Source organism: Paroedura picta, chromosome 3 (genome assembly GCF_049243985.1).
Source record: "Paroedura picta isolate Pp20150507F chromosome 3, Ppicta_v3.0, whole genome shotgun sequence".
Lineage (NCBI taxonomy): Eukaryota > Metazoa > Chordata > Lepidosauria > Squamata > Gekkonidae > Paroedura > Paroedura picta.
In genome coordinates this window covers 54554510-54581309 of record NC_135371.1, presented here as the reverse complement: position 1 = coordinate 54581309, position 26800 = coordinate 54554510, and the positions used below count along the sequence as shown (strand labels likewise).

General features: G+C 42.7%; 1 protein-coding gene across 4 annotated transcripts; it reads right to left on the bottom strand.

The window, feature by feature from the left end:
* On the bottom strand, window positions 1-26800 carry ATRIP (ATR interacting protein). Of its 4 annotated transcripts, none has more exons than XM_077325740.1 (14): window positions 26516-26798; window positions 25196-25763; window positions 19205-19287; window positions 17984-18154; window positions 17092-17207; window positions 14338-14495; window positions 12850-12921; window positions 11902-12031; window positions 9799-10524; window positions 7431-7579; window positions 5201-5292; window positions 4113-4190; window positions 3599-3851; window positions 1-282 (listed from the first exon to the last, which is right to left on the bottom strand). In XM_077325740.1, the coding sequence occupies exons 2-14, from the start codon at window positions 25605-25607 to the stop codon at window positions 215-217; spliced, it is 2508 nt and encodes an 835-aa protein (XP_077181855.1). In that variant the 5' UTR covers window positions 25608-25763; window positions 26516-26798; the 3' UTR covers window positions 1-214. The 4 variants fall into 4 exon arrangements, with proteins under 4 accessions (XP_077181855.1, XP_077181856.1, XP_077181858.1 ...); XM_077325741.1 differs by having other exon boundaries at window positions 19205-19284; window positions 26516-26797; XM_077325743.1 differs by lacking the exons at window positions 1-282; window positions 3599-3851; window positions 4113-4190; window positions 5201-5292 and adding an exon at window positions 4212-5152 and having other exon boundaries at window positions 26516-26800.

Genomic DNA, 26800 nt, shown 5'->3' with positions numbered 1-26800 from the left:
TTTTCAGAGTCAGTATTTTAATACCACATTCATATTGCATTATCGTGAATTTGACCAGAAATTCATTCAATAAAACTCCAACATAATGGTTACATTTACAGTTTGTCTTTAGCTGGCTGTGCATTTATTTTTTTGTTCTAGCAAAAATAAGAGTTCTAGTTAAATTTCAAAAATTACATTTTTCTGGGAAGTTTTATATATTATTGATCAAAGATCAACTACAATCCATTTCTTGATCATCAGTTTCTGTCTCCAGTGGATACAGTTCATCCAATGCAAGTTCTGGAAGAGAATACATATATATTTTAAAAGTACAGGACCTTAACAGTTCGGTATACTCATTCAAAATTATCCTGGACATGGAAGATCTTAGTTGTTCTCCCTATGAAGGTCACCAAGAGGAATTCTAGTTTACCTTTTAGAGCCATTGTGAAGGAGGAAGCAACAGTTAGTGCTTTGAATACTGTGTAATGCCACATTTTATTTATTACATTTGAAGGCCATAGCTCCCTAGCCTGCTGTCTTACAATAAAAGGCATACAAAAAGTATACATAACATATAACCCTCCAGTCCCCTAATTGCCCCTCCCCCAGTCTGCCAAGTCCCCGGTATTACAGAAAGGAGACCCCAGAGGTGGGCCATGATCTTCTGTCAGCCTGGCCTCAACCAAAAGCTTGGTGGAAAAGCTCTGTCTTACAGGCCCTGCAGGGGCATAGGGAGCTCATTCCATCAGGCAGGGGCTAGGGCCAAAAAGGCTCCGGCACTGGTTGAGGCCAGGCGAACCCTCCCACGGCCCAGGCATCACCAGTCTGTTAGCACCTGCAGAACAAAGAGCCCTGCAGGGACATAGGGAGAGAGACAGTCCCTCAAGTACACTGGGCTCAGACTGCATATGGCCTTAAAGGTTAATACCAGCACCTTGAACCTGATCCAGTACTCAACTGGCAACCAATGCAGCTGCCTCAGCACTGGTTCTCATGAGGACTGTAGCAGCTGCATTTCGTTATACATTATCAGCAGCACAAACACTGCTATATAAGCCCCTGCAAAGTTGGTAAGAGTGGCTCATGTCCTCAGGCGGCTGCTGAAGTCCCAAGCTATAAGGCCAACACCTAACCCTCAGTGACAGAACCATAAGAAACAGTAGCTAAGACCACCCCCCCCCCCCGATAGTAACATGGACAGGAATTATTTTGTGACAAGATCTTTCTTCTGTCTCTCTAACGTTACCCAGCAACAGAGAGCAAGAGCAGTGGCCGCTGCTAAAAAAAATGGTCCACAGCCCATCAAGGCCCCACTTATAGGAGTGATGCATATTCTGTCATAGTCAAATGAGATTTCCTTATAAAACTGACCCAGCTGAGCCACTACTCCAAGGAACACATATAATACTCATTTAGGAGAAATTCTCAGAACACTGGGACTAGTATTTAAGGAAGCCACTGGGAGGCGTTTAATGGGGAACCCACAATTCATGTTGTGACAACCTAAAATCACTTCTTTATTCTCTGGCATTTCCAGCTAAATAGACACTCAGGTAAATAAAGAGCTTTGCCCATCACCTCGGAGAGCTGCCAGTAACAACAACTAAGAGCACTGGGGCTAGATGAATCAATTGTCTGACTCCACAGAAATGCTGAAATATAAAACCTTTTAAAGACGGATTTATATGGTAAACATCACAGCTTCAAAGAAGCAGTTCTAGGACTAGTCCCATGAGGCATTTCCTGTGCTCATACCCACCTATATATATCCCACCCACCTATATATATCTAACAGACAATTGTAGGCCAATATCTCCATCTGCTGATAGGGGCCACACTGAAACCACCTCCCCTCCCGCCACAAGGTTTGCCTGAGCTCAGGCTGTAAAACTTCAGGTAGGTAGGGGGGAAGGACTGCCAGGAAACTCACTGATACTGTGTGTGAAGGCAAGCTGCTGAGAGAGGCAGCTGCCAACTGGGGTGTGTGTGTGTAGGGGGCGTAAGATGCAGGAACCCGCTGAACCAGCATGTAACCGAGAGGTTACATGTAGGTATGGGGGTGAACACTGCTAGGCTGGTGCCTGGGAGAGTCACTGCTGCTGTTGTGGTGTGTATCTGCATGGGGAGAAGCTGTTTGTGGGGCAGGCAGGACAGTTGCTGTTACTGTTAATTTTGGGAGAAGAAGCTGCTGGATAAGTATCTGAGAGAGTCAGCATTGCTGTTGCTGTGGGTGACGGGAAGGTCACCACAGCCAAAAGAAAGGAAGTGATCATGGAAGGGAGGCAGAAAGACAAAACCAGTGATGCAATGGGGGGTGGGTAGGCAGAAAGAGAAAGATGGGATAGCGGAGGAAGAAATGGAGCAGAGGAGAATGATGGGGCAGGGGAGGCAGAAACAGTGACAGTAAGCACAGGGGAGAGAGCCAGAAAGTAAGAGAAGGGATGTGGAAGAGAAAGAATGATGTGGGGGCGGGGGGGGGGGAAGATGCAAAGATGAGGTATGAGTGTTCATGAGTCACTGCTCACTTCTTCATATATCTGAAGAAATAAGCAGTGACTCATGAAAGCTCAAACCCTGCCACATATTGTGTTAGTTTTTATGGTACTACTGGACTCTTGCTCTTTTCTACAGACACAGACAGACTAACATGGCTGTGGCTACCCATCTTGATTTATCACAAAGGTGGGAGAATGGGATGGCTGATCCTGCAAGTTTCTTGCAGGGCCCTACTTGTTTTCATGTATTCTACAAATCCCTACCATATTCTCACATTAATGTTACAAGAACAGGATCCGACATGTACCATTTAATTCCAATCTTCCACTACAATGGTATATTTAAATGTGTTGGTAACAGTCTTGGGAGATTCAATTGTGATGATTTCTGCTGATGGAAATGGGAAGTTATTTCCCCCAGCCCCTGTCTTATACTGTTCAGGGACAGCATTTCAGAGGGGCATTTTGGGCTGAAGCAGGAGTGAGGAGGCAGATAAGTTTCTTCACAAACAAAACTCCTTTCCATCAGCAGAGGTTTTTAAGTGGAAGCCAAGCCATAGATTCTAACTGTCAAAATCCTAAGGTTCTGCCATGATTTATGTCTGGAGTTTGTCTGCCTTATTCTGCTTTGTCCACATTGGCATCCATGTATCCATTTTCATGTAACCATTTTCTTGCTAGCTTCTAGAATGTAGGCGCTGTGGGAAACTACAAGGTCAGTCCCAGCCTGGGACTGTTATCTACATTCCTTGTTGGCTGAGTTCCCGGACCTTGCACCTGGGATGTCTCTTGTTATGTCTTAGCCTTGATACCCTGTTACCAACCACTCCTGGGAGGGGGTCATGTGGGTCATAACGTATTGCTTGATCTGGCAAAGCCAGAACTGTCTTTGAGAGAGGATACAGCTTGAATAAAGAATCTATCTTTTAAAAAGTAGCTTTCTTGTTTTACAAGTCTGGGAATCTGACACTAACAAGGGAGGCTAAACCAAAGTTATTTTGCATCTAGAGCATTTTTCATCCTAAACAGACTCCCTCTGGTGGGTCATTAAAATACACCTGGTTACGTTGCTTTAACTGATGGTTGTTTGGGCACACGTTTCACATGAGCAGCCTTACCTTCACAGGCTTTCAGATTTGGAACTTTTCTAAGGATGGCTCTGACACCAGGCATGACATGATCGTATTGATGCAGGACTTCCAGGCAATGATCATGGAACAGTTTATCCTTTTGAGACAGACTGTGCAAGAGCAAAACAGCATCCCGTAAAAACTGGACAACTTTCTTTCCATGTGCATCAAACATGCTTCCTTCCACCCTTCTGACAGTCAGCCACTGTCTATGTAACATTATAATAAGGGCCTTCACTACCTGCAGGGGAAAACACAAAAAGTTTGCTCAATCACATGTCTTAGAGGAAAGATTTCCACAGCTGCTCCTTTTGCAAGTGGTAGTGTTTCAAAACTGAAGCACAACTCTTATTAGGAAACCACACAGCTACTGAGGTAAAAGCCCCTTGACTCCAGAGTAGTACATTATGAAGTCATTAAACTGGTCAGCTTTAAAAAAAACAGCATTTGCCTGTAATCCTAAACATATAATGTATTTAGGATCAATGTGTTAGCAGCTTACCTCAGGATTACACTGACAGTCTCTTCCAACTAGAGAAATACTACAGCACTGCATACATTTGGTCAGGAAGCGAACAGTCTATGATTAAAATAAAACGAAACACAAGCTTTTGCAACAATACAGTTTAAGGAACAGCAAAACACACTTTCTAATTAAAATTAACATAAGCTGTAATTCATTTATACAAGAACATGCTAGCATACAGTTAACGTGGTGTTAATTGTTAAGAGTGCTAAACCAAGCCTGGCAAGACCCAAGTTCGGATCCCTATATACTACACTACTCACTGGGAAACCTTGAGCCAGTCATGCTCTTTAACTCTACCCCAAAGTTGCTGTATGAAATTCTTCTGTTGAATCATAGGGAGTTTCTGCTTTGCCACAGGATACTGGAGGAAATGACAATTCTTTCCCACTGGTTTCTGAATACTTTCACAATTTTTTGATTCCAGAATTGTGTCCAGTTATTCATGCAAACTGACTTATTTGTCCCTTGTATATAGAACTAATGGAACTAAAACAGTTCTGCAGGGCCTGCAAGGGGAGCTCCTTTGCCACATATTTGGTTGACGTTGACTGGACCAACAACACCCACTAGGCCCCTGAACCTCCCTCCCAGGAATCCATGGACCTGAACTGAACCATGGACCTGTTTGACTGTTATCCTGTGAAATTGTTATTCACTGTTATTATTATTACTATTCCTATGTTTCTATTTGATACAAAAAAACAAGTTTGATGTATTGTTCCTTTACATTCCACGTGAACCGCCCTGAGCCTCAGGAGAGGGCAGCATACAAATGTAATCAATCAATTGATTGATTAATTAATAAAGGAGAAGGATACCTTTGACAGGTGATGGCTTTATATTCTATCCCGCAGGGAGTGAAAGAACCCCTGATGCTTATAACTGATACTATCATCAGGTCCTATAATACCATTACTTGAGTAGCATCTGGATTTGGGCCAAGGTTTATTCCCTGAGTTTGAATCAGTGCTGGGCAGCTCACTGATACAGGTGAGTAGCTTCTTTGGCATTTCCTGTTGAATTAGAAACAGCAATCCAGATTATTTTTAAAAGTCCTTTACCTCTTGTTCCAGCTGAAGCCAAAGCATCTCAGACGTTGATTTATCTGGTCTTGAAGTTATATACATGTACAGAGCCAAGAGGAGGCAGTTTTCTATATACATATATTAGAAAATGATGTAAAAGCATTTCAGTATTATCAATTAGTAATAATGCTATTGCAATAGCTTAAACATTAAAACTACTTTGTTATTTTTAACAAAGCACCCTTCACTGGGTACTTGGACATTTACTATAAAAAATTAAATAGTATAAACCACATTGATATCCACATTAAAAGTGCTTTCTTTTAAAATAAAAGGGAAGGGAGGAAACATGCAAACAGGAAGAACCAACAAGAGCATCCCTTAAAACAATCTTGGAATTGTACTTTAAGTGGGACTCCTGTCCTGCCTCTTCCCATACCCAGACCAAACCCGTTACCTGCTTTCTGAGGCTTTCATGGGCACAGTAGCTGGGTGGGAACAACATCTCTGCAAGATAAACAAGCACTGTGCCAAGACAGCAGCAAGTGCAAATAAACACATACCTTCTAGCCTACCCTTCCTCAAAACAGCATAGAGCAGCATGTGCTTTCCTACTTTAGCTTCCCAATATCTCAGAGAAAGTCATTTGACAAAGTTTATGACAGTACATGAATTTGAAACCAGGTCTCCTGGATCCTTATCTCTTTCAGACCATTACTGCACTGGAAATTAGCCCCGACTTACCACTTGTCCAGTGGCTGGGCAAATTCCAAGTTCCACTTTACGTGGGTGGAGAGTTGGAGCCGTCCCAGGCATGGCTCGATTAAGGCGCTCTGTTGCCCTGTGGCAAGAAAACGCGGATATATCTGTATTCCCTTTTTCGCCCCAGGCAATGGGGCCTAGGCTGGGGCAGGGATAGAAAAAGTCCATCTCTGACTATGGTATCCTGGAAGGAACAAAAAATGCCCCAGGCAGCTCCATGGCAATGTGAAGTGCAGCAGAACCTCACTGCCCTGGCCCCTGTGTGGGGGCACAATTCCAGGGCAGACAAGGTGCACTGGGCAAAAGGCTCTCCCATGTGGAACCAGGAAGTGGCAGGGCAACCTGCCCCAATTAAAACACTAGGCTGTAGCCTGGCACATCGGTGTCAGTGAAGTAAACATCACTGTAAACCATACACCATGTTGGCTCTGTGAAGCTTTCCCTCTGGTAACAGACATAAGGATGTTTACTGCACTACTGCCTTCCACGGTCCATCTCTATGCCAGGGGTGCAATGAGAAAGAAACAGCTGTCACCCAGAATGCTGCTGGTTTTTCTCTCTGCATCACAAGGCACAGCGCTCCAGAAGTTGATATATGGGGCCAGGTATAGCCATGGCAGGTGGCACCCAGACTCCCTATCACATCTACACCTGGCTGTGCAGAATCCTTTGACCCATACAAATGACAATGGTGGTACAAAGAATAAGCTTTCCACATACAAGGCATTGGGGCAAGCAGGCCCCAACACACACTCAAAAAGGTACAGACAGAGTGAAACAGATTAACCTGGTACGGATCAGGATTGGGCTCTAACTGCAATTTTTAAGTAGCTAAATGTTCCTCAAAAATGGTGTTGGTGGTCATGGGTTGTTCCAGTTACAGCTGTAACATGTTGTTTGGCTCTGAATGTGGCCAATCAGGACATGGCCGCTCACCTTGGATCAGTAACAATTCCTTCCAATGTTATGGTTCTTCGGAATTACTAATCACAATACTGTTGTGGCACATGGATAGTCCAGTACAGACCAGCAACAGTTCTTGGGGATTGGTATTATTTCTACGTGTACTTGTGAGGCTACTTTATTTGAGGCTATGGACACTGATAGAAGGCACAAAACTTAAAACTGCCAAAGTTTGTCTATGTGCTTATTATGGTGCTGGACCAGGATTGAGAGTTGGGTTGAAAGCCTTGTTCTGACATGCAGCTCACAGGATGGAAAGAGTCTGAGCCTAACCTACCGCTCAGCAGAAAATTGCAAGTATAAAATGGAGAACTAGATATACTCTTTTGATTTCTTTGGAGGAATTGTAAATGTGGAAATTCAAAATACGTAATGTTCAAGACTGCTGCAGTCTTGTAGTAGGTAATGTTGCTTCGCCAGGATGGAAAACATGAAACAGAATTTGCTTAATACCTGATAGTCTGCATATTCATGGAAGGCTTGCAAGTTCAGTTTTCTGTAAAAGCAGTAACACAGCAAATATTCTCTCTTGCTCACTCACCTGAAGCGGTACAAAGCTGAGCAGCTAACTCCTGGTGTTCAGCAAGCAAAGTTAACAGCCGAACAGTCAAATGGACAGCAAATACGGGTGCTTCAGAAGACACACAGCGGAGAAGAGCCTGCCCTTGACGATTCAGCAACGGTGAAAAGCTTTAAAAAGAAATCAGCCTGAGTAAATTAGAAACCAGAATAAAGCCTAGAATAGAGCCAGTTTGGTGTAGTGGTTAGGAGGGCGGGCTTCTAATCTGGCATGCTGGGTTCGATTCTGCCCTCCCCCACATGCAGCCAGCTAGGTGACCTTGGGCTCTCTACGGCGCTGATAAAGCTGTTCTGACTGAGCAGTGATACCAGGGCTCTTGGTAGAGAAGAGCAGCATATAAGAACCAACTCTTCTTCTTCTATGGCTTTTGCAAGAAATTCTGTCTTTTGAATTATCCAAAATCATCTTCATTTCTGTAGCAGGACACAGGAATCTGAACATGTAGCATCTGTTGTGCACCTAAACTGTTTAATTGCCGGAATTCTCTTATACATTTATGCACATTAGTATGAAGCACAGGTTCTAGGCTTAATCCATAGGCCTTGAAATGTATTCACTGTAGAGAATGAGATTTCCAAGCAAGAACGGGATGAAATAGCTGCCTCATGATCTATAATTGTGAGGAGAGCAAACACAGCTTGTTCCCATGGTCAAAGGTTCCCTCTTCTCTCCGTTTTCTTGGAGGCAGAGCGCAATGGAAGGCTCTCAAATTCAGGAAGACTTCAGTCAAATTCCACTGTGCTATATACAATTGAAGTTTCCTGTTTTGCAGGGTAAAAGCAAAGTTCAATTTCCACAGGCACCTGTATTTGGACACTGTGGCAACTGGGGTTTCAATTAACTTTTCTGAGAATGAAAAGCCTTCAGTTGTGCTCTACATGCAGGGATGGACTGAAAGGAAAGGGAGTGTAGAAGCACAAGGACAAGCAGTGCTTGTGCCTATCATGGACAAACAAGAAGTTTGTCATGGCATCTGAGAGCCAAATTACATTTTATGGGGCCACAAGACCAACCTGTTGGTGGTCATGGGTTGTTCCTGTGGCTGCTGTAATATGTTATTTGGCTCTGAATGTGCCCAGTCAGAACATGGCAGAAATGTTGTAATAAAACCACCCTCACAGTCACTGGCTATAGTATGGTTGTGCTGCTTAAATTGAACATAACTGAAACTCCAATAGAATGCATACTGCAAACTAGGAAAGGTTCTTTCTGTGCTAGGACACTAGAGCAGAGGTAGTCAACCTGTGGTCCTCCAGATGTCCATGGACTACAATTCCCACAATTGTAGTCCATGGACATCTGGAGGACCACAGGTTGACTACCCCTGCACTAGAGGATTAACCAGCAAAATCCCAGAATCCATAGGAGACAAGACTTCTTTTCAAAAGTAGAAGACTTGCCCAAACGAGGAAAACAGGGAACAGAAGTTTGGGCAAAACAATTGTAAGTTGATGGTAAGGCAGGTGAAGGGTTGGAACATTTTTCCTTTGAGGAAAAGACAAAGAGTTTATGGCTTTTCAGTTTAGAAAAAGGACAACTAAGGGAGGGGGACATGAAAGGTCATTAAAAGTTACTGAGAGTGAAAGAGATCTCTTCCCACCTCCCGCATTCTCCTCAAAATACAGGACCATGGGGGAACTCAATGAAATTACTGGGCAGGAGATGCACAACAGACAAAAAGAAGTGCTTGGACACAATGTGGAACTTGTGGAACTTGCTGTCCTAGGATATGGAAGTTATTAGCATGATGACTAAAGGGGCCCTGTTCTGAGACCATATACCTCTGAATGCCAATTGCTGGATGCTTTGACAGGGCAAAGGCCCTCCAAAGAGCATCTGATTGGACACACAGGAAGCTGGACTAGACGGACCACTGGTTTGATCCAGAAAGCCTCTTACTAAGTTCTTTTAACGGTTCAGTGATGGACTGTATAATTTACTTGTGTAATTCCCGTTCAATTCACTGGTTCTGCTATAAGATAAGACTCTACCAGAGGGTACATCTCCCTTCTAATTCTTCAGAGTTGTAACCATCTTATATACTAAAAAATACCCCTACCTTATAGCGTCACCCTATCCATGTTTACTCAGGGCCAAGGTCCAACTAAGTTAAATGGGACCTGCTATCCTCATATCAAATAAAAGATACAGATCTGCAGTATTACTCCCCCAACCACCAGAGAACTGGAACATTCAAGATACGGAGAGGAACCAGCATCATCCTCAAGTGTTGGAAGGGCAACAAGAACTTGCATTCTTGTTTAGTTTAGGGCAGGCAGCAAGAAATCATTGGAAATAAAAGCAGAACTGCTTTCAAGGTGTATTTTACCTCATTAGCAAATCCACCGTTGATCTTTCAGCTAATTTCACCAGAACTTTGAGACACTGATTCAGGATGCAGTGTCTTTGGCATCCTCCTGCCGCAGTACATGAAGTCAAGAGGCGCAACAGGATTTTAAACAAAGGATGTGCAGGTCTGTCACCATTTGCAGCATCTAGCTCTGGACTGGGCTCTTGAAGATTACCTCGAGACTGCTTGCGGGGAACAATAGTTTTGTTCTTTTCCACAACCTCTGTACTTCCCAAACCACAGTTTGGTTTCAGATTATGGAAAAGCAGTGTACAAACAACATCCCAACTGTAAAATACCAAGTGACAAAGAATTCCCAGAGATGTTAGTGCAAACTCTTCCTGCTTAGACTGAAAATCATCTATGCTTGATCTTGTACTTGAAGAAGTTCTGGAAGAAGCAGCAGCTGACTGGTTTCCAGAAGGAGTGCTTCCATCTTTCAGCATGAACTGGAGGGCTTCACAGTATGCACCAATGTGGTGTTCCAGGAGAGGAAGCAGGTGAACTGCCCCAGGGATCTTATAGTGCTTAAGATGGGATATTTGTCTCTTGTCCTCCTCACAGCTTTCGTCCAATGAACCGTCATCCATAGCAATCAAATTCAACCCAGTTAAGGCAAGTTTTTGAGCAAGTTTCAATGATGCCTCCTCTTCCCCTTCATCTTCAGAGCATGTACTCCTGCCACTGAAGGTACCTGTACATCCTCTAGGTGCAAGCAAACAAACAAAACCACCCAGAAATTTAAGCACTACAGGAATGACATACAAATGACCTTACTTAACCACATTACAGAAAAGGCATGAAAAGAATAAGCTCTCTGCAATGAAGTCAATCTGGCTTTTTATCTTCACACAGTTGTTTCCCCAAGCCCAGAGGGTTACCTCGATTTTTCTCAGCTTAGCATCTAGAGAAAAACATTTTTCATTTGTAAAATAGATCCAGACAGGGACCAAAAAGTCATACTTCATTATATAACCACAAATAACTGAGCCTCTTTGGCGCAGAGTGGTAAGGCAGCAGACATGCAGTCTGAAACCTCTGCCCATGAGGCTGGGAGTTCAATCCCAGCAGTCAGCTCAAGGTTGACTCGGCCTTCCATCCTTCCGAGGATTAAATAGACGCCATTTGCCATTGCAACTTTTCCATTTTGTATAGCATGAGTGATGGCATCAAAGATGCAAGATGTTAAAAGTTATGAGTTATCCCACGTGTGTATCCTTTAACTCATTCTCTCTCTCTCTCTCTCTCTCTCACACACACACACACCACTTAAGGTGCCAAAAGGAAGACAAGGGGCATATCAATAAGGCTACATTAAAAATAATAAAAATAACGAACTGTTAAGTACATAGGTTTTCCCCTATCCATACAGTCTCACATCTCTGTCTTTGATTTTCTACCACAGGAATACTAGCATTTTTAAATCTACAAGCTACAGAGTAACTGTTTAGCTACCACATATCTAAGGGACCATCTCTCACCCTATGTCCCTTGCAGGGCTTTGCGATCTGCTGGCACCAGCCTACTGGTTATTCCTGGCCCCAGGAATGCTCACCTAGCCTCGACCAGGGCCAGAACCTTTTTGGTCCTGGCCCCTACCTGGTGGAATGAGTTCCCGGAGGAGCTGCAGGCCCTCAGGGAGCTTTCTGCTTCCCTTAGAGTTTGCAAAATGGAGCTCTTCCGCCAGATATATGATTGGGGCCAGTGCTAGAGCAGGTGGTATGGGTCCCCCTTGATATTGGTACCAGACATCCTGGCGCAGTTTGGTCTCCCCCTATGCCGTCCTCATAAGGCTTTTTCCCCCATAAGTTGTCGCCATCTGTTGGGGCTGTAATGTTTTGATTGGGGGTTTAATGGGTATTTTATTGGGTTTTATGTTGGATTGTCTGTTGTGACCTGCCACAAGTTGGCTTTGGGAGCAGCAGGCTATAAATCCAATAAATAAATAAATTTCACATCTTTGCTATGAGGCCAGGCTAATCAAACATATGACTATGATTTCTTCTGATCTGGTTAACAGTTTTGTTGTTTATGTCATGTTGATACATTTATTTTTAATATTTCTAATTTGTTTATACATACGTGCTGCTTGAACCAGACTGCAAGACAGGCCCAGGCTGAGCTTCCACGTGACCACTAAGAAGATAGCAGAGCCCAAGTGATGACCCCTCAACAATAGGTTGATTCATCAATGCAGTTATCAAGATGGAACCTACAGCAATATACAGAGCCAACATTCAAGAGACCTCATATGTTACAACACAATTGGAGAACTTCTTTCAAGTAGCTGCCTTTTGGAGTGGGATGGAAAAAGAAAGCCACAACATTAAAATGTTTGTTCAGGGCAATGACAAATGCAATAAGAAAGAGTAATACTTAAATACACAAACACACATCTACATCCCCACATGTACACAGGACATGTCTTCTTAGTCCTCAAGATGCTAAGCTGCCATTGCCTTGCTGAAGCGAGCCATTCACAAGAGAAAAGGCATGTGTGTGTGTCATGTATATTTTCCTTTTCTTAAGAAAAATCAAAACACTGAAAAAAGAGGAGAGTTAAGCCGTAAGAAAAGATGTCATAAGAAAACCATTAGATTTTAGTCTAGCAGTGCCTTAAAGAACGAGATTTTTAGGGTATAAGTTTCCATGAGTCAAAGCTTTCATGTGATAAAACAACTGAAGCTAAACTAGAAGAAAAAACAAAAATCTGACAGAGGCAGGAAAGAAACTGAAAGAAGATGGGAAGCTAAAAGTAATGCACTCTTCCCTAGTGCAAGAATCACCCACGCAATAGGACATGTTCCTCTTCCAAGTAGAAAATACAAATATTTGGGGGTTTCTATTAAACCTACAGAATTATATGTTATTCTACCTAAAGTAGATTCTCAGGGCAATCCTGTGCAGAGTTAACTTTAGTCTAAGACCACTGAAATTAAATAAATTAACTTGGAATATATGATTGCATGGTCTCTTAATTTGAACAACAAATTTGGTTAAAGAATTATTAACAAGGAGAGTAGGCATTACCATGGTTTTGAGCAGAGATGTAATTCATTTCTTTCTTCACAAGTGTAGTGTCAAAGCTAGGCTTCTTGCTGTCTGGAAAGAAAGCTTTATTGTAATCCAAGCAGCTATAGTAAAACATCTTCAGCCGTTTAATTCATCTACATTGCCTTATATCACAAGGTAATTACAATGATATGTCACTTTAACATGTCTTTGATTTAATAATATCCATCAAATATGTTATCATTTTAGTGAGTTTAAAATGTGTCTTGCTGCATTAGAAAATCAGCACATCTTTTTTGCATAAGCCAGGTGCAGGGTACTTAACCATTTGAAACCGGCATAAAGCAAGGTATTTGAATGGTGAGCAAATACCATGTTAAATGGTGTCAAATCCCAGTGACACTCATGATCAAATGGCAGAGTAGCTACTTTGTCCCCATCTCTCGTTTTGAGTCTTTCACAGCCAGTTTCACCAGCATACACTGACAAGTAATGATACATATCTTCCTGCTGTGAAAAAGTTCATTTCTTGATTTGTGCAGTTCAAGATGTAGCCAAAGCCATATGGACAGGTTAACCCAAGTTTATTGAATAAGTGCCCGCAGGCAAGACATGCCCAGAGATTAAAGTCCAATGAGCCAACACAAGTCAAGCAAGTATCTCTACCTCAGGGAACTTCTGAACATGCTGTTCCAAGGAGGGATCACCATTTGAGCACATTCGGCAGAACACCACAATGTATGCTCAGTAGTGGTTCAAATGCAACCTAAGTCCCTATTGACAATTAGGGCGATGTTTCATCAAGGCCTAGCTGAATTATAAAACAGGAAACTAAAAATCCAGTTAGAAGCAGACTGCTCTGTAGATCTGCAGCACACCTGTAATCCACAAACTAGGAGCAAGCACGGTCAGAATATTTAATGCCTCTCTGTATTTCATTCTTTAGCTGGAATATAAGTGGCAGGAAGGTGAATTGCTTCTTCTCTATTGCCAAACTAAAAAAATTACAATTACTGGGACAGCCTGCTGACACAATTTCAGCTCCATATCAGGATATAAGCCACATCTTCAGCAAAAGTGTCATCAGCTAAATTGATTTTGAAACAATGTCAAACTGTCTAGTTCTCTTTTATCATTGGTCAAAAGCTTGCCACAAATCATTTATGAGGTGCCTGGGAGGAAGAAAGGCAACCCTGGAAGTAATCTTTACAGAGAAGAAATAAACACCCTGAGAACACTGAAAGGAGAAGGAATGCAACAAGGTTCTGCTCAGTGCAAGTATTTTTTTTTTGTACATAATTCTTGTTACCTTTATCATAGTTTATTTCCATGTAAACATGTTTGGAACTGTAGCCTAAAAATACTGCAACAAGGTTCACTCCAGGTACAAAACTTTTCTGCTGCGCACTACTAAATAATTTTAACTCTAGCAACTAGAGTAAATACCCAGCATAAAAAAACATTTACCCAGCACAAATGCACAAACATAACCAATATATTGCCTACCTTTGTTAAGCCACAGAGGTTGGGTAAATACCAGAGTTTTTGAGCAGGATGCTTTGGGAGATAGCTGAGATCCAAAAGACTCCTTTGTAGGATAGGTTTGCTTTTCATTCTGAGTACATCCTTCGATTTTTACAATGTTTGAAGGACTCTTCTTAGGACTACAAATTAAATGAGATATTTGAATTAAGTCCATAAAATCTCTTCAAATGATTCCACCACACACACAAAAATGCAGCACTGCTGCTCTGGATGGAGCACGAGTCCTAAATGAATATGCTTGAATCACAAGAGTTTTAACATAAGACAATAAGCAGAAGGAACCATAAGACACATTGTTTTATTTATTAAAGTATTTGTATCCTGCCTTTCTAGTCAGGGCTCTTGAGGCAGAAAACAGTTTAAAAGACATTAAAAACAGCTTTTAAAACTATATGTATGTCAAAGCAACAATGAAAACCACCATAAGGGTAAATCAAAGTATGCCAGCTTAAACAAAAATGAAGACAATGATAGAGGAAATTGCCAGCCATGTGTGTGTGTGTGTGTGGGGGGGGACACTTATTGGAAGCAGGGAGTAAAGAAGCAGGAAATAAACACAACGTTCCTGCATCACCCAGGGCCGTGGATCCTCCTCCTCCCTGGTTGCTGCCTCAGGGGCTGCCCTGCCACTCTACCACCAGCAAACCTTTGGTGCTCTCCAGCAGCTGCCATGGCTGGGGTTCCCCCTTGGCGTGGCACCGTGCAGCTGCTGCTGGCAGTGACCCTCAGCAGGCGGCAGGAAGTCAGGGGTGCAGACGAAAACAAGTGGAGCAGGGGCTCAGGTGGCAGCGATGTCCCTCAGCAAAAGACTACCCACCCCCCCACCCCCGGCCTCAGTAAAATTGTCAAGCGTTGACCGGTCCCCTGTGATAAAAAGGTTGGGGACCACTGATATAGACCCTGCAAACCAACTCCAGCCAGCATTCTCACTGCAATATTCTGTTTCGGTTGTAGTTTCTGGACACTCTTCAAAGATAGCTACATGTAGAAAGCATTGCAGTCATCTAACTTAGATGTTACCAGGACATGTACTACAGTGGTAAGATTTGTTTTAAATTCAAGAAAGCCACAGCTGGCTCACTAGTCAAAGCTGGCAGAAGGTGCTCACGGCCAGTGCTGCTACCTGTTTATCTTCAAGCAACACAGAGTCGACTGTCTGTATCCCTAGAATATCTATTTATTTCTTCTGCTAAAAATATATACCAAACCCCACTTAAATATAACAAGGAGGATCAGAGAGGGGTATTCATTTTTGTTCTTGATAAGATACTGAAAATATTTAGTTCCGTAATAACTTTACTTTGGGGGAGGGCAGGGATATTGTTCCTGCAAGTATTATAGGTGCTGCTTGAGAACATACTGTCATTGCACATCACTGAGTTAGAGCACATGTACTACCTTTGGACCGGCACAATTGCTTTTCTCTCACCCCTCCTCCCTCTTAAATTTCAACCCACAATAAAATTAGACAACCCCCCTAATTCTTATCCTCTCTAATCTATTCCCCTTATCACAGATAGCAGTGAATGACTAAATGTTTAGGATCTTGTGTTTACGCGGCACAAGAAGACAGAATACTTCAACTTTTATTTCACAGAATCAGAGACACCCTGTCTTCCTCCTAATAAAACCCAGTTTGCCAGCCTGACAATAGAATCCTTGAAACAGGAAGCAATTGGCCCAGAGTGGGGGGGGGGGTGTACCACAAATGGGAAAAAAACAGTCCGAGGGACCTGCCTATCAACCATTGACTACCCCAAACTGTATTTTTCCTGCCAATAGAGCACACCCCCATGCTGAGAGAGGGCTATGTGGCTGTGTTGCTCTTCCCAGGTGACTTGCCTTTGCTGGGCTGCATCTCAGCCCCAAGGTCTTTTCTCCAGAGGGAGCACCAAGGGAGGTGGGCCATGGTGATGACGTCCTAGCTGGGCCATGAGCAGATACTCAGAAGAAAGGCTGCAGGCAACGGGACCGCTCAGTGGAACTCCTCCCCCATGGCCACACCTGCTCCAGCACTGCCAACAGCTCAGGGACCCATTGTGTGCTCTGCTACCATTGGACAGGCACTCACAAGCCAAGCCCTGAGCTTGGCTGCTTTGGCATGTTTGCTAACTGCTTTCTCTTGTATCCATTGGCCTCCTTGAGGGGCATATTGACCCAGTTCCCTAGAACCCATTATTAAAATGGGCCTTGCTCCCAGTGCTTGAATAAATGCAGGATCTTCACTGTTCATATACTTTTGGGAAACAGGTAATAAGTGCACCACTTTATCCAGATCAAAGCAAGAAGAAGCATATTGCTGCATGCTTCTAAGTTTTAAAAAGTCATTTCATCCTAAGAGCTGTAAAAAGGTTCCCATCTGGAGGTAAGCATCAGTGCTGAAGTAATGAACGTATTCAATAAAGAGAAGAAACTTCCAAACCAGCTCTGTGTATGCACAGGTAAGAGCAAAGTAACAGTTCCTACAGCTAATCCTGCATTGTTTGAATAGCCTTACTAAGAAAAGGAAAGCAAAACCAGAACTTTTTAAAAAGATAACACATTTTGACCATAACAACTTTAAAGCAACATATTTTTTTTAATCAAGCCTGCATTATGTGCAGGAATTTATACCTAGTTTTGGGTTCAGCGAGGTTGTGTACTACCTTCTGTAAAGGGAAACAGCAGTGCCATGTTCAGAACATACTGGACTCATTAGCTGCTTGATCTTTATACCTGATATATGACATGGAAGGTGTAACAGGCTTAATTCTTTCACAGTTCAAAAGCTTTGTTCTCAGCTCATTCATTTCGGCATCTCTGAACTGGAGCTCAGACTGCAGTGACTGTAACTAAAATAACAAAATTGCTTGATATTAGAAACTCAGTGAAATCAACACAAACAGAATATTAAACATCTGTTATTACAACAATACAATACAATACAAAAACCTTTAATGGCATCCAACATCTGTTATTAGAAATCAACCAGCAAAGAACTGCTTGCCATTACACATCATACATTTTTTTGTTTATGGAATTCCTTCCAGTTAACAGACAAATTAACAGGTTAACAAGTTGCAAGTAAATCATGAAAGCATCATTAGGAGAATACCTGTGTGTACTATATCACAGCATAAGAAAAATGGATAGGATATGTTAGGCCAGCTGTCCCCAACCTCAGTTCCGGAGACCAGTACTGGTCTGTGGATCAGTCGGTATCAGGCTGCGGATCCTCTTCGTCCTTCTCCCTGGCAGCTGCCTCAGGGGCTGCCCTGCCACTCTACCGCCGACTCACCTTTGGTGCTCTCTGGCGGCCCCCATGGCTGGGGCTCCCCCTCGGCGTGGTACTGCGCAGCTGCTGCTGGCAGCGCCCCCCAGTGGGCGGCGGGAAGATAGGGGCGCCAGCGGGAATGCAAGGATATTAAAAAAAACTGCTTCCAGTCTTAAACCTTTCTTTACTAGCACAGGTGCTTGGGGCATTCAGCAAGCTTTGCCCATGAAACATCAGCAAACACATTACATAATTGCACAAATGCCACAACGAGGAACAACTACACAGATTTCCAGGGAGAGAATATTTCACAGTAACCGAGCCCACACGTTTTTGTTAAGAATTAGGCAGTACCTTTTTGGAGAATTCCTTTTCCTTTTCTCTTAAATGTTGTTCTTTCTCCTCTTCCAGTAATAGGTGTGATTTGCGCTGCTCCTCCACGGCCGATTCCATCTGCTGCATTGAGTCCCGTAAGATTCTGATTTCTCCATTTTTAACAAGAATTTCATCCTGCATTTGTTGCAGCTGCAAAATTCACCCACCCCAATAAATCACCCATAATTAACAAATATTGATCATTATAACTTACTGGCAGCAGCTTTACAAGTCAAACCTCCCTATCATCTTGAAGTGAAGAAGTAGCAGCAGGGTTACCTAGAGCAAGATTTGTTGCTAAACATATATATTAAGCTCTCACAGGACACAGAAAGGGGGGAGAAAATAATGGGAAACAGGGGAAGAGAAGTGTAGGGGAAAATAGTGAGCATTTCATTCACATTAATTTCCAAGTAATTCCCACAGGTTGCTAGCAATTGCAGCCTTAGGCAAAGGATTCTATGAAAACATTAAGTTTACTGATTTATATTCTGTACTGTTTTCAGCACATGGGATCTAGTAATAAATTGTTTATTGTTTTAGGAACAAGAGCTTGAGAAGAATTTCAAGCAGTTCACCATGGCCACACCCACTAACTTAAATTTTGTTCACGTAGCTTCTTGACCCTGCAAAAGTACAAGCAATTAACAGATTTTTGTAGTCTAATATGGGTAGAGGGCACATAGCTTCTGTGTGTGTGTGTGTGTGTGTGTGCGTGTGTGTGTGTGTGTGAGAGTGAGTGAGTGAGTGAGTGAGTGAGTGAGTGAGTGAGTGAGTGAGAGAGAGAGAGAGAGAGAGAGAGAGAGAGAGAGAGAGAGAGAGAGAGAGAGAGAGAGAGAGAGAGAGAGAGAGAGAGAGAGAGAGAGGGCGCTTGGTGTAGTGGTTAGGAGAATGGACTCCTAATCTGGCATGCCGGGTTCGATTCTGCACTCCCCCACATGCAGCCAGCTAGGTGACCTTGGGCTCACCATGGCACTGATAAAACTGTTCTGACCGAGTAGAGATATCAGGGCTCTCTCAGCCTCACCCACCTCTGTGTGTGCAGGGGGTTGCACAAAGTGGCCATCTGCCTATTCCCATATTTACTGGTTTCACACCACATACATAATTAACATTATTCTGAAGTATTAAGTGACAGGTTAGTCACAAGGTATGATTCAGTTAAGCTCAAAAACATCTTTGTAAAACCGAAAATCTAACCTTTTTTTTAGCTTCCTCATACTGCTCTTGAAGAGTTTCAAGTCTAAATTTGTCTTTGGTTGATGTTTCTTCTGTACTTCCTGCTGAGAGAAATTACTGAGATCTCAGTACCTGACATAAGGAATGCATGTTTTTTGTGAGTGGAGGCTAACAACTCAGAATCTCTCTCTACACAAGCTGGGATATTAGTATGCACAGGAATGATCACACGGATCAAGGAAGCCCTTTTCTCCCATTGGCTATCAGGTACATTGCCAACACACCTGGTCATTACCAGCAAGGAGAGGCCCATGCAAGCTACCCACATTTTCATCCAACCCTCCCTTCACAACTTCCGTTATGGCCTAATGAGCATCTTTATATATACCCGGGGGCGTTACTGAACCCCATGCCAATCCCTCCACCTGAGTGGCTGTCATACTGCATTATAGAATATAAAAGGAACAGAATACTTGTCAAAACACAACAGAAATGCAGCGTTTTATATTCCCATCAATGGAAAAATGAAAAAGTGTTGATTACATGGAAGATCATTTTAAGACAATGAACTTCAAACAGCAACTTATTAATGCAATCTTTATCTAGGCTAAAAGATGTCTGACTGAAAGATATTAAACTTGATCCGGTGGACTGTTGCCATGGGCAAAAGAGATTTCCAACCATAGAACATAACTTTTTCCTAACTTGGATGGCCCAAACTACCCTCATCACATCTCAGAAGTTAAGTGGGCTTGGCCCTGGTTAGTATTTGGGTGGGAGAGATCACAAAAGAAGCCCGGGGTTGTTAAGCAGAGAGAGACAATGGCAAACCTCCTCTGTTCTTCTCTTGCCTTGAAAAATCTGTGGGGTCATCATAAATCAGCTGCGATTTGATGCACTTTTCAACACCAATGCAACTTCCATGCCGCAACCCCACCGCAGTCCACAGTGCTCTCCTTCGGCATTTCAGTCACTGTTTTGGACTGCAGCAGCACCCATGGATGGGAGAAGTGAGAACATTTTACTACATGGGCAGAAATCCTTTTGTCCACAGAAATGCTCTGCTGGATCCAAGCCACTCCTGCCTACCTGCAGTCTTCCATATTGTTGAACACACTAAAGTTTCACTGTTTTCTATACCAATGGAAAATGTGTGCAAATGGTGCATAGCTGCCATTTATAAAATGCAACAATAAAAGAGGCAGATTTAACCTCCAGCTGGCAAACAGGTATTACTATATTTCACATATATCACCCTAACAAAACCATTGTTTGTCATAACAGTATTTGGACTTCCTTTCAACGTTAACACTATGACCCATTATGCACGGGGGGGATAATGCACATTCGGGGTGGAATGGCGGCAACTAAAATCACCGATAACACACGGTGCCGGCTGCAACCGGCCGCAGCTTCGGTGCATGCTGCCGAAAAAGCCGCGTTAGCAAAACGCGGAAGAAAACGCAGCTTCCGGGTGACCGGGGCCCAACCAGAAGTGGCGCCGGAATCACCGCGTGCATAATCAGTTACTCTGGGTTTTGCTGCCGTTGCGCCCCGCCCCGTGCATAACCGGTGTGCGTCGCGTCTCCCCCCTCCGTGTTTTCCATGTGACCCGAAATCGCCATTTCGGCGGCCGTGCATAATGGGCCTATGAAAAAATACAATTCCTTTATCTCTCTTAATTCTCAAAAAAATACTTACATTCCAGCTTGAAATCAACTCTTACTTGCTATCAACATTATGAATGTTCTGTGTTTGCGTGTAAAGACCAAATGGGCAATGGCCAAAAATAAACACTTGAAGATAAGTTTAACGTGCCATGAATACAAGACCTGCTTTCACATATGCATTAGTTACATGGGCACACAATGGAACTTTCTTGAGAGATGGAGACCATTATCTGATAAACAGACATCATAACTGATTTTGCCATCTTAAAAAATAAGTTCTATAGGTTTATCTTTTTGGCTCCTTTATGTATTTTTTTTACTTCATCATTATGTGTGTCCATAATTAGACCTCTGAAGAAGACCCATTTGGGGTCAAAATGCATTAGGACTAAGGTTCAAATTTGTATGGTGCGTATTATGTTTTTCTATGAATGAACAGCCAATGAGCTTTGTTTATGTTTTCAATTTCTTAATGTTGTAAGTTGTGTGCAATGAACGTTTATAATATAAAAAATTATTGAAAAAATTTATATATAATTATTAAAAATTTTATGATTTACATTGTACAGATACCTAACCTTTCAAATTTTGTAAGGCCTGTTTCTTTTTCATGTGCCATGAGTATAAGAACACATGAGCATGATAAAAGCCAGCTCATACATGCAAGTTCATTACTGGATGATTGCAAGTACAGAGATAATTTATATAGGTAGCTAAACCTCCACTCCCCCTTCAAGGATTGCTGCCTTGTTGTGGCAAGGGGGCTTGCATAGTTCAGTGAAGCTATGAGCTATACCGTGCAGGGCCACCCAAGACGGACAGGTCACAGCTGAGAGCTCTGACAAAAGGTGATCCACTGGAGAAGGAAATGGCAAACCACTCCAGTATCTTTGCCATGAAAACTCTATGGACAGTTCCAAAAGGCAAAACATTATGACGCCGGAAGATGAGCCCCTCAGGTCGGAAGGTGTCCAATATGCTACTGGGGATGAGCAGACGGCTAGTACGAGTAGCACCAGAATGAATGAAGCGACTGGGCCAAAGCCGAAAGGACGCTCAGTTGTGGAAGTAACTGGTGGCGAAAAGACAGTCCGATGCTGTAAAGATTTTTATTCCATAGGAACCTGGAATGTCAGATCCATGAATCAAGGCAAGCTGGACGTGGTCAAACAAGAAATGACAAGATTGAACATCGACATTTTAGGAATCAGTGAACTAAAATGGACAGGAATGGGTGAATTTAATTCAGATGACCATCAGGTATACTACTGTGGACAAGAATCTCGCAGAAGAAATGGAGTAGCTTTCATAATCAATAAAAGAGTAGGAAAAGCAGTCTTGGGATACAATCCCCAAAATGACAGAATGATCTCAGTTCGAATCCATTCAACATCACAGTGATCCAGGTCTATGCCCCAACCACTGCTGCTGAAGAGGATGAAGTTGATCAGTTCTATGAAGCCCTACAACACCTTCTAGAAGCAACGCCAAAAAATGATGTGCTTATCATCATGGGGGATTGGAATGCTAAAGTAGGAAGCCAAAAGATAACCGGGATAACAGGCAAGTTTGGCCTTGGAGTACAAAATGAAGCAGGGCACAGGCTGGTAGAATTTTGTCAAGAGAATACAATGGTCATAGCAAACACTCTTTTCCAACAACCCAAGAGACGACTCTACAAATGGACATCAGTAAAAACAAGACCAGGAGCTGATTGTGGTTCAGATCATGAGCTTCTTGTTGCAAAATTTAGGCTTAAATTGAAGAAAGTAGGGAAAAGCACGAGGCCACTCAGATATGAACTAAATCATATCCCCGACGAATACACAGTAGAGGTGACAAATAGATTTAAGGAATTAGATCTGATAGACAGAGTGCCTGAAGAACTATGGACGGAGGTTCGCAACATTGTACAAGAGGTAGCAACTAAAACCATCCCAAAGAAAAAGAAATGCAAGAAATCAAAATGGCTGTCTGAGGAAGCTTTACAAATAGCTAAGGAGAGAAGGGAAGTGAAAGGCAAGGGAGAAAGAGAAAGATACACCCAATTGAATGCAGAATTCCAGAGAAAAGCTAGAAGAGATAAGAATGCCTTCTTAAATGAACAGTGCAAACAAATAGAAGAAAACAATAGAATGGGGAGGACCAGAGATCTTTTCAAGAAAATTGGAGATATGAAGAGAACGTTTCATGCGAAGTTGGGTATGATAAGGGACCAAAATGGTAGGGACCTCACAGAAGCACAAAGGTGGCAAAATTATACAGAACAACTATACAAGAGCGAGCTTAACATCCCTGATGACCACAGTGGGGTAGTTACTGACCTGGAGCCAGACATCCTGGAATGTGAAGTCAAATGGGCCTTAGGAAGTCTGAGCAACAATAAAGCTAGTGGTGGTGACAGCATTCCAGTTGAACTATTCAAAATCTTAAAGGACGATGCAGTAAAAGTGCTACACTCAATATGCCAGCAAATTTGGAAAACTCAACAATGGCCACAGGATTGGAAAAGGTCAGTTTACATTCCAATCCCAAAGAAGGGCAATGCCAAAGAATGTTCAAACTACCGCACCATTGCACTAATTTCTCATGCTAGCAAAGTTATGCTCAAAATCCTACAAGCTAGGCTCCAGCAATATGTGGACCGAGAACTTCCAGAAGTACAGGCAGGATTTCGAAGAGGCAGAGGAACTAGAGATCAAATTGCCAACATACACTGGATCATGGAGAAAGCTAGGGAGTACCAGAAGAACGTCTACTTCTGCTTCATCGACTATGCTAAAGCCTTTGATTTTGTGGAGCACAACAAATTGTGGCAAGTTCTTAAAGAGATGGGAATACCAGAGCATCTTATTTGCCTCTTGAGAAATTTATATGCAGGTCAAGAAGCAACAGTGAGAACTGAACATGGAATCACTGACTGGTTCAAAATTGAGAAAGGAGTTTGGCAAGGCTGTATACTGTCGCCTTGCCTATTTAACTTGTATGCAGAGCACATCATGAGAAATGCGGGATTAGAGGAGTCACAAATTGGGATCAAGATTGCAGGGAGAAATATCAACAACCTCAGATATGCAGATGATACCACTCTAATGGCAGAAAATGAAGAGGAACTAAAGAGCCTGTTGATGCGGGTGAAGGAGGAGAGTGCAAAAGTTGGCTTGAAACTCAACATCAAGAAAACAAAGATCATGGCATCCGGCCCTCTCAATTCATGGCAAATAGATGTGGAAGAAATGTAGATAGTGACAGATTTTATTTTCCTGGGCTCCAAGATCACTGGAGATGGGGACTGCAGCAAAGAAATTAAAAGACGCTTGCTCCTGGGGAGGAAAGCTATGGCAAATCTAGACAGCATCCTAAAAAGCAGAGACATCACCCTGCCAACAAAAGTGCGTTTAGTCAAGGCTATGGTATTCCCAGTTGCAATGTATGGCTGCGAAAGTTGGACCATAAGGAAGGCCGAGCGTCAAAGAATTGAGGCTTTTGAACTCTGGTGCTGGAGAAGACTCTTGCGAGTCCCTTGGACTGCAAGGCGAACAAACCGGTCAGTCCTAGAGGAGATCAACCCTGACTTCTCTTTAGAAGGCCAGATCCTGAAGATGAAACTCAAATACTTTGGCCACCTCATGAGAAGGAAGGACTCCCTGGAAAGAGCCTAATGCTGGGAGCGATTGAGGGCAAAAGAAGAAGGGGACGACAGAGAATGAGGTGGATGGATGGAGTCACTGAAGCAGTAGGTGCAAACTTAAATGGACTCCGGGGAATGGTAGAGGACAGGAAGGCCTGGAGGATCATTGTCCATGGGGTCGCGATGGGTCGGACACGACTTGGCACATAACAACAACAAAACCTCCACAGATAGAACTTTTCATTTGCATCAGTCATGCACAATGCCTTTCCATGCTGTTACTTCACAAATTTATCTGGCAATCTTAAAATGCAGCATAAGGAATCATCATATACATCCAAGTGTGAACTTCTCCTAAACTTCTTAGAACTATAATTATTTAACAATGAAAGATTCAGAGACATTCAGAAACATAAAACCTTTTGATTGTGAAGGTATAAGTAATATCATAGTCAGGCATGTACTGGAACTTTTGTCTTATTTTTAGGCTTATTTTTCTATGCTTACTGCACTTAAATAGCCTATAAAAATCAGTAAGTTCACAGATACCGTAATTCATGGACAAAATGTAGCTTCTTTAGCTGCATATTTGATGTTGCATTACAAAATCTTTCCCCTTATAATCCTTTTAGTTGTTAAACTATGAGCTTATATGGAGATCCAAATGCATTACTTAGTTCATGTTGCAAATTACAATCAGACTGCACATACCAAACTGGACTGTTCTGCCAGTAGTGAAGCCGACATTTGATTGTTTCACCTGACTGGAAGGTTTGTTGGTGTTGTTCAATGGGGAAGATTGCCTGGCATTCCACTCCGATTTCACATCCGTTTGCAAAGAAAAATCTTGTGTCAATGCCTGAGTAGCAATAATATCTATTTCTTCTAGGTCATCAGCTGTAAAGTCATCATTGTCTCCAAAAGGATCTTCCATTTCTTTCTGCTCATTAGGAACAAGACTTTTGTAACGCTTGTTTGGCGGGAAGCCATCTCCATGGTTTCCAATATTACTTCGGTTTATAGCTCCATGGAAAGATGTAGACGCAGGAACTTTCCTCGGATCCATGTCATATAATAATGAGTTGTTTCTTTTCTTATTCCCAAATAAGGGCTTCACTGACATTCTGTATTAGCAATTACCCTGGCAAACACAAAATTGTTTAAAGCTGAAAGACCATTAAGGCACTGCATTCCTCTTCAAAATCTCAGGCAATTCCTCCCTCCATTCAGTTGAGCTTTGACAACGTGGAATTGTCTCAATTTCATTGATTCTTCTTTCCTAAAACAGACAGAAATTTAACTATAGTAGTCCATTAGAGAAAAAAAACAGCTAGGCAATATGCTAGCTGAAATGAAAGCTCCCCCTCCCCCCCAAAAAAGAATGCTTAATAGGTTCCAGATAGGCTATTTCAGACTCACAAATAGCAGTTTTTAATAAAACTGTTAAGCAATCATTTTTATTGAGGATCGCCCTCAAATATTGTCCTTGTTTCAAAAAGTGTACATTAAGTAGAAGTCTAGCTCCTCATAGCTTGGGGATAGAAGAGGGTGTGGTACACAGGATTACAGTCAGAGCCTGAAAACTGTGATATTTTCACCATTTGATCAGTTGGCATGCTTGCCAGCACAAGGTATTTACAGTGCATGCTCCCCTCTAAAACCCATGACTTTCACGGTGCAATCCTTTGCTGGTAGCGTAGCCTAAACCCAATGAAATTGATGTTTTCCCAATCTCACAGTTTTAGGGGCCGGGCTCACTATCATGAATAAGACTTTTAAATTTGTCCTCCGCATTCCTCCCCTCATTGTGTTCTTCCATTTAGTTACATGTACATTCTACTCTTCTTCCATATACAGTTAAGCTACAATACATGAGATGCCTGGTCTTTTTGCTGCATACACGAATCTTCCGCAACTTGTGCTTGCGCAAAACGTGCTAGGGAGTTCTTCCCGCCTGTATTACAGAATGAGAAGCTTTGGGGGGGGGGGGGGGGTGACCAGATCTAACTACCAAGAAATGAATGATCATACCTGCACTTGCGAAAGGCTGGGAAGTGGACGGAAAGAGAAGGTATAGTTAACGCCACAGCCTCTTCACCTGCAACCGGGGAGGCAACACTCTGGCAATGCCAATAGTGCCTTGCCCCGTGAACGGGCGAGGGAAGCCACATCGAAAAGAAGAAAACCCCTCCCGGGCATCACCGCTTCGTTTCTCCCCCAAATTAGCGCGCGGAACAGAGGTCAGTTTGCCATTCTCTACCAACCAATCGGGAGACACCTTTCTGCATATGCTACCAACGTCCGGTTAACTCTATG

Excerpts from the sequence above, each read along its gene's own strand:
- ATRIP (XM_077325740.1), bottom strand. The coding sequence starts at position 25,607 with ATGTCAGTGAAGCCCTTATTTGGGAATAAGAAAAGAAACAACTCATTA. Across the intron at positions 7,580-9,798 it reads ACGGTGGATTTGCTAATGAG|CTTTTCACCGTTGCTGAATC; the intron begins GTAAAATACACC and ends TTCTTTTTAAAG. Across the intron at positions 3,852-4,112 it reads ACTGTCAGTGTAATCCTGAG|GTAGTGAAGGCCCTTATTAT; the intron begins GTAAGCTGCTAA and ends TTTCCCCTGCAG.